The 8,706-nt window shown below is 28.8% G+C and overlaps 1 protein-coding gene across 2 annotated transcripts; it reads right to left on the bottom strand.

Moving 5' to 3' along the window:
* Window positions 1–1,202: 1,202 nt before the first annotated feature.
* LOC100163818 (ring canal kelch homolog) lies at window positions 1,203–5,993 on the bottom strand. 2 transcript variants are annotated; one of them, XM_016805918.2, is made up of 12 exons: window positions 5,717–5,993; window positions 5,560–5,652; window positions 4,211–4,363; window positions 3,917–4,145; window positions 3,663–3,838; window positions 3,494–3,590; window positions 2,711–2,870; window positions 2,525–2,637; window positions 2,168–2,464; window positions 1,965–2,105; window positions 1,642–1,891; window positions 1,203–1,570 (listed from the first exon to the last, which is right to left on the bottom strand). In XM_016805918.2, exons 3-12 carry the CDS (start codon window positions 4,342–4,344, stop codon window positions 1,386–1,388), a joined length of 1,782 nt encoding a protein of 593 aa, XP_016661407.1. In that variant the 5' UTR covers window positions 4,345–4,363; window positions 5,560–5,652; window positions 5,717–5,993; the 3' UTR covers window positions 1,203–1,385. The 2 variants fall into 2 exon arrangements, with proteins under 2 accessions (XP_016661407.1, XP_016661409.1); XM_016805920.2 differs by having other exon boundaries at window positions 5,560–5,624.
* Window positions 5,994–8,706: the final 2,713 nt, after the last annotated feature.

The following is an 8,706-nucleotide window of genomic DNA, read 5'->3' as shown; positions in this document are numbered from 1 at the left end:
AATCTCGTTTCATTTGAAAATGTATTTTCATTTTCTACGTAATTACCTAATACGTAAATAAGTTACACAGAATACAAAAAGAAAAAATTATTGAATTTTTTTTTTATGACAACATTGTTTTAATTTCCAATTAGGTATATATGAATTATTATACATTATATATATATTTTTTATAATTAATAATTAATATAATTATATATATATATCAATTCGACGCCCCAAACGAAAAAGGACGTAATTCACTTTTACAATATTTTTTTTTTTTTTTTCAAAGTGGTTTTACTGGTGTTACTGGATTTCCGACGAAGATGGTAGTAACTCAACCTTATTGTTCACAACGTCTTTGTTTGATTAAATACAACAATCAGCGTCGCCGGACAACACCACATTGAAAAAAAAAAAAATCGTAAAAGTGAGTTACGTCCTCTTTCGTTGGGGGCGTCGAATTGTATTATATCACTCTTTTTTGTCGTAATTGTCTTGATATAGAAAATTAGAAAATATAAAAGTTTGAATCTTTAAGATTCTAAGCTGAGCGAGGATTTTTGACATTCGCCATCGATATTTGTATATTAACATTGATCAACATCTAAGCTAAGCGGCTTAACTGATCACTAGTCTCATAATCTACACAAAAAACTTCTATTCTTAAAATAAATGATCCTTATCGTAATCAAAATAATCAAAATATCCTTCAAAATCACGAAAATATTCAAATATTTTTGTAGGTAGTTAAAAAAAATTTAAAATCTTATAATTTTTTAACTACAAAATTACATTTTTACTCCAAAAAAAAAATACTATTACTTACACAATATTATTACGTTGCATATATATTGTATAACAGAAATAACTATATAGGTGCAATATATTAAAATTGAAAATTACGAGCGTACATATTTAGAGACGTGCGAAATTTAAGAAAACTACTTGAGCTTTTGGGTATGCACCTTTTTTAAATTCTTTTATTAAATTATATTGATGCCCTCATGACGTAGGAACGTATAATATACGTTCCTACGTCATATTATTATGTTCGAAAAAAAACTAAAAGGGCAGTGGATACCTTACAAAATTGGCCTCCAAGTAAAAAAAAAATCTTGTATCCAGTATTTCAGTACAAAAACATATTATTATGATACAAAATTATATAATGTAAACAGTAAACAATGTGAAAATTGTGAGTTATTTAATTAATTTTATTTAATTTTAAATAGTCAATATAAACATTACAAAAGCCTTTTTATCAAATATTCACAAAAAAGAAAAATGTATAGAACAAAAATACATGTTTCACCATAAATTATACGTAATTATGTCATATGACATATGTATACACTATACATTGTAACTACCATCAAGCAACAATGAAACCATTCTGTAACCTAATTAGATGTAAAATGTGGTGGTCTATCAACGACTACTCCACCATAAATTTGTATTCCACATCTCGACAATGTCTCCATAGTCCAAGTATCAGTCATTTTGTTGTAAATTTCTACAGTGTCAACAATAGATTTTTCGGTTTCACCACCAACGACATATAATAAGCCATCCTTAGCGAATACCCCTATACAAAATTGTAATTTAAATTCAATGTATTCTCAAAGTTAATTCTAAAATGAATATTTTTTTACTCACCAGGCCTCAATCGGCACAAATGCATATCTGCAATAGAAGTCCAAAGTCCCTCACTTGGTTTATATGCCTCGACACTTTTAAGGACTTCGGATCCTGTATGACCACCAATAGCATATAATACCCCATCTAAAACGCCAATACCGACACCATTGCGACTCACAGACATGTCTGCAATTGGTGACCATGTGTCAAGGCCGGGATCGTAAAATTCCGCAGATTTCAACCTTAATGAACCACTCCAACCTCCTACCTACAATTAAATAAAATAAAATATGAAATAAAACAATTTAAACTTAAAATATATAAATTATATAATTATTCACAGCGTATAATTTATTGTTGAGTACACCAACACCCAAATTACTTCTCGTAATTGACATATTAGACACCATTCGCCATTTTTGATAAGTGACATCAAATACTTCCACACTTTTTAATATTTTGCGGCCCTCACTTCCACCAGCCTAGAATTATAAAATAATATATATTTATAATATAAAATAAGTAAAATATTGATTTAACTTACAGCATATATGGAATCGCCTAATACTCCGACTCCTGAAAGTTTTCGACTAACTAACATGTCCACCATTGGAACCCAAAAGGGCGATTGTGAAGATACATCAAGCATACTAACAGATTTCGAACTTGATAGATTTACACCTCCCACAGCAAACACAAATTGATCTCTTATGACACCAAAACCAGCCATCAAATGACAATCATTCAGCGCTGGTGCATTCTTTCGTAGTTTGGTTGCTGGGTCATACCATTCTGTATAACACTTGGGCAATGTATTAGACCAATTGAACATTAGAATAACCTGATAGATTTAAATGGACATAATAATTATGAAGATAAATTAATCAAAACGGAATCATACCTTTTGCGAACCACCAAACTGCCTAGGTTTACACCTTATTGTTTGGGGAATGGTGAAATGCTCAACTGATTTATGTAGATTAAAACGTAACGCTTCAAATACATAATCCTTGCCTAAAAGCATTTTAATGACAATTAATAGAATATATACATTTATCATGGAGACTTATTTATTATAATAACATACATTTAGGACTATTTTTAAGAAGAGGTTCTTCAACAACATTATTTAATATATGAGGCGTTGATGCTAATAATGGCAAACGTACATGTTCCATTAATTCTGGCATAAAATCTTTTCTCAAATTCAAATCATGTTTTACCCATTTAATAACACATTCAAATACCTTGAACAAAAATTAATTTAATATATAACAAAGCGTTATCATATTAGATCAGCGGCGATACTATCTATTTATTCCATACTTATATAATATATCTTGCGTGGGTTCATTTTTTTTTTTTAAAAAGCTAAATAACATTTCTTATATTACCTACTATGGTATTAAATCTACTTTTAATAGTTTCAATATTATTTTTATAACATTCTATTATACACATGAAATTAAAAGTAAAATATTTTTACTATTTTTTACCTTTTTTAGGCTGAATTTTTTATTTGTATATATTATTATTATGTATTGTGATTAATAAATTCTATAAAATATAAATATTACACTTTTGTGTCTATGTAGTTAATAGATTTAAAATTAAAAAATTAACATACATCTTTACGGCTAAAGCAGTAAAGGATAGTTTTCAAGAACTGTGCAATATATCTAACTATCAATAACTATATTTTATATTATTTATTCACGATACAACTACTTATCATTTTATATTGTATATGACTATTCATAATTACTTAATTAAATCTAATTTAATCTAATCTAGCTCTATATTATGTTACGTTCATTTTCCATACTCCATATTAAAATACAACAATTACCAATTATTGTAGTTTGCTTACCTTATCTTCAAATGGAACAACAAGGTCATTGCATGAGATAAGCTTAATCAAATCTTCAGGAGATAAAGATAAAAAATCTCCACCTTTAACCACTTCTCTGAAAATAAATGTTTTGATTTATACAATTTGTTACTGAAAAATGTAGAGAATTATGTTATGTATATCATACAAAAAGTGTTTTTTAATGTATGCATCAGAACTTGAGACTAATTCCATACAGTTGTATAAGTCAGCAATTGCTTTGATTGCAATACAATTTGAAGGATCCAGTCGTTGAATTAAAAATTCAACACATGCACCAGTTACAAAATCCAGCTGTAAGAAATTTGCGGCTTGTAACAACACCTATTAGAAATCAACAATAATTCACATAACATTATGGTGTTTGAAGTCTTTAACAAAACAAATAGTATTTAATTATACCTGTACATTTTCTTTTGTGACTATAATTTCTCCAGTATAAATATACTCTATTAAAAGTTGTATAATAGTGGAATCCAATTCTCTTATATTAATAAGATCTTTATTGCTTTCATCAAAATGACTAAACATTGCACGGAAATATGGACAAGCTGTTATTAAAACATTTTTATGTGCATAAACTATTTCGTTGTCATCGGTTTTTAATTTTATATCACATAAGACTTGGTTTCTAAAAACAAAAATATGTTATACTAATATTTAGTTTGAAAGAACATTAAATCACTGTCAACATACTTGCGTAGAGATTGTAAATCTTCCAATATTCTGGCAGAATGAGAGTTATTTTTAAAAGTTGTTGGTTCACGTCCACTGGATTCCATAATTTGCTTTAGATCAATTGTACACAATGATTTCTGTAAGGCGTCCATTTCATTATTGACACAACACCTAAGAAAATAAATTATTAAAATAGTTTATTCATTTTTATAACTGTATCATGTTACAACAGGATATTAAAATATTTAAGTTTATAAGGAGTAAAGGACAATAAAATATATTATGTACACTGAAATGTTGAGAATTTAGGTACCTACTAAGTTATTTTAAATTAAAATAATTATTGAAATATATAATAAGTGATGATTAATGAATGATGTTCATTGTTCCTCGATTATAGATTGTATTGGTAGGTACATCAAGGGTTCTCAACCTTTTGAGATACATGTAACCATTCATACTATTCATGTATGATGTACTTATATAATATTATGTACTTATGCCTCCCTCAAAAACTATAAGCTTGAATTAAGTTACCTCCAGGTAGGCGAGTAATCTAAATGAACCTAACCTAGCCTTCGGTCTTCAGGTATACCTAACTGGTTAATTAACCAGTATAGTGGCTCAGGTCACCAAGATTTTACATAAAAACTAAAAAAACAAGTTATTTAAAAAAAAAATCTGGTAAAGTGCATTTAGCCGGTAAATTTAAATATTTAATTAGGAAGTAAATTATATATTATATAGTAAAAATATACCTATAGAATATGTTCTCTTGGGTACCTATTTATTAAATCGTTATTCAAATTAGTGCAGTAGATTGGATAATATGCCATTGAAATATGATTGACTGATATAATATTATGATGTATTGATGTGGTACCTATACTTGAATACTTCTAAGAACTAAAATGTATTAATTCTGTATATAATTTTTATTGCATCACACAATTTAAACCATAAAATACCCAGTGTTGAGTTTATATCTAGATAAATTTATATAATTTAAATCTTTTATCTTATCTAGATAAATAGAGAATATTATTTCCACATTATTTCCATATTATATCTAAGATAAAAATCACTGTTATCTAGATGAATTTATCCAGATAATTTAATTTATCAAACAGCTTTTATTTATTATAATTTATATAGGTAGACAATTAAGTAATTTATTAAGTAGGGAGTATTTACTAATTTATAACTATCGATATTTTCGAAAACATACTATTAAGTTATTCTATATTGCTACGAGCTTACGGAGAGTAAAAAAAATTATCAAAAAATGTATATGTAGATTAAAAAAAAATGTCATCTTTGTCTAGATATCTAGATATATTTATCTCAGCTTAACACTGATTAATTACCTGTCTGTTGTTGAACCTCGTTACACACGGACTGATCCTGACTCCCGAGTATAGGCACTGACCGCCTATAAAAAAGTGATTGGAAGGTTGTAACTAGACCGATGAAAAAATAATATATTATTAATTATTAAGCACACGTTTGATTCATGTTACCTACCTATTAAACCCGCAAAACACTGTACCAAGTACTTAGTCGACTGTACGGACCAAATAAAATGATAATGCCTACATTAATGCAGAGATTTAAGTAGGTACCTAACTGCTACGCATAAGTATATAACACAGAACACTGTAGGTACCTGTATGCACTATAGAACTGCAATAGTGTGCACAGTAAGTTCACTACTACAACAATAGTTGAATATGGAGTACTAGTGTACTACACGTCGGTTATTTATACTCGCGGTATCTTTCTATACTCCGGCCCACGAGAGTCCATATGTCAGAACGCGTCCGTCACTGCGCATCGGCACGTTGCCGAATAGTGGGAATGGCATCATGGTGGGAGAAAACAGACGTCACGTATTACTATATGAATGCGCGGTTTACGTATGGACTCTCGTGGGCCGGAGTATAATATGGTATGTCTACTGCACGTCTAGACATGTGTCTACACGTCAAACGACGCGGTCGCATAATCGTCATATGCCCGCTAGGATTAGCGTAAACCATGGCAGACCGCTCTCTGTTTGACTGAATCCCGGAAAAAAAATATAGACAACTATATTAGGTACTCACAACCACATGCAAATGGTTGAACAAATATTTTTTAAACGTTAATAATCAGTATCTATAATTAATATTTAATTACAAATACGTATATTATATTATATTATATTTTTTAAAAAAATTATATATTATAATTTATAAATAATATTTTGTTTTCAATTACGATAATAATATATTACGTGTAATTCAAATTAACTAACTTAATAACTTCACAAATAGGTATAGCATATAAATATATTTCGAATGATCGATACGTCAAATAATACAGTTAAAAACATACTATACAAAAATATTATTCAAAATATAGATAATAATAATTATATAAATAAATAACTATAAATAATTTTCGAAAAATTAACAATGGCATTTTATATTACTATAATAATACACATTTTATGTTGGTATACCTAATTCTGTAAAAATTAAATCCCCGAAATAAAATATTACGTTTTCAAAACTTAAAATGTTATTCTGTTTGATTGTTCTGTGTCACCACTCACAGTAAAAAAATAACACATAAAAATATTTCGAATATATCGATCATTTATTACCATAAAATGGTAATCATAATAGTAGGTAATAATAATAATAAAATCATGATCAAACAATAGTTAGAAATTGTTAATTAGTTTAAAACCATTACAGATTAGATAGGTAGGTGTAACCTTTTACCAGTGTTGGGTAGTAACGTAACGCAAATTACAAATTACTGTAACGCAATTACTTTTTCAGTAACGCAGCAGTAATTTCATTACATTTTACTTACAGTAACGCAATTGTAACGCAATTACTTTTTAAAAGTAATTTCTATGAAGTAACGCACTAATGCGTTATTTTCCACGTTACTTATTAAAATAATAGTTTTGAATGTAGTACAAAAATAAGCTAATAAGATATTCCAGAAAAATTAAAAATAAATTTTATTGACTTTTGATTCCGATAATACGACAATATTATTAAACATTCCAGGAATTAATGTTATTACTTTCATTATCAGAAAGAAAAGAGTTCGACTTAAAAATAAAATTTAATTAAAACGAATTATGATTTACGACTTATGAGTAAGCCACCTACCGGCTATCAACCTATGTAGCTATATGGCTATAGGTACGAATTTAAAACTGATATACCTACCTATACCGGCTACCTCGATGTTAATACCTTACCAGACTGCAGTCACCATTTTCAATTAATACTATATACTATATAGACATTTAGTATAAATATTATAAATATTATATTAATACGATTTATGAATACCATAAAATACCATACGATTACCAATTACACTGTATCATTTAGTTTCACTTGTTTATTAGAAAATAACTTGCCTTATTGTTGTATTTAGTATTAGAGACATGTGTAGTTTGAGTTTAAATGTATACAATTAAATTTAACTATATAGGTACCTACTTTACTATAGCCATATAAAAAATAATAATTAATAGGTGAGATGAATGATAATTGTACATTTACATATTATTTTAAATGTTGTACACTAGGTATCACTAGGTAGTAGATCTAAAATATATTGTAAAATATATCATATTATGAATTGAATATGGTTCAAAACAAATGGTAACTGTTATCAGAGATAAAAAAAAAAAAGTAACGTTATTTGTAACATACTACCACGCACTACTTTATTTATGAAAAAGTAACGTAACGTTATCAAAATAATTTTAGGTAACCCAAATGTAATTTAAATAAAAATATGTGAAGTAACGAGTAACGTAATTTCATTACTTTTTAAAAGTAATTTACCCAACACTGTAGTATGTGTACAACATATAATCGGCAAATTGTACACATTCATTATCGGCTGGTATAATTGGTACTTTTAACAACTTTTACGACGCACCACATCAAAGTTTATTACATAACACGTAACAAATCACTTAGGGCACTGTAGCGTTATTACTTATTATTTAGGTATACAACTTGTACAGTATGTCTGAATCGTACCTAATCGTGTTTTTGAATTATAGCGATTAATAATGATTAGCAACGCAACGACATTATCCGTATCTAGGTTTTACCTAGAACAGGTAAAAATAATTCTACTCTCCCAAACGGACTAATAATTTATAGGTAAAAAATTATTACCTCCGCCCAAACGACCACCGCCGTATCAATACACCTTGGTACAGGTGCCGCAGCGACCGGTCTACACTTTTGTCAACTGCCACCACTGTAACGGTAGCTGAACCCCTACGATAGCGTGACACCGTCGACTCTCCCACCGCGCCGCAAAGGCACAAGGCGGGACGGGAAGGTCGGTCTCACAAAGCGAATACCGGGCCGCAGACGGGTAGGCGGCTGCCGGCTATTCTCTCGTTTGACCACCGTCGTACCCATGACAAATACATTTGTGATAAGAAAATTATATTTTACATTATGACCTTTCAAATGTATGGA

The sequence above is a fragment of the Acyrthosiphon pisum genome, chromosome A1 (genome assembly GCF_005508785.2).
Source record: "Acyrthosiphon pisum isolate AL4f chromosome A1, pea_aphid_22Mar2018_4r6ur, whole genome shotgun sequence".
In the NCBI taxonomy this organism is placed as follows: Eukaryota; Metazoa; Arthropoda; class Insecta; order Hemiptera; family Aphididae; genus Acyrthosiphon; species Acyrthosiphon pisum.
The sequence above is the reverse complement of the archived record's forward strand: the minus strand, read 5'-3'. Positions and strand labels throughout refer to the sequence as shown.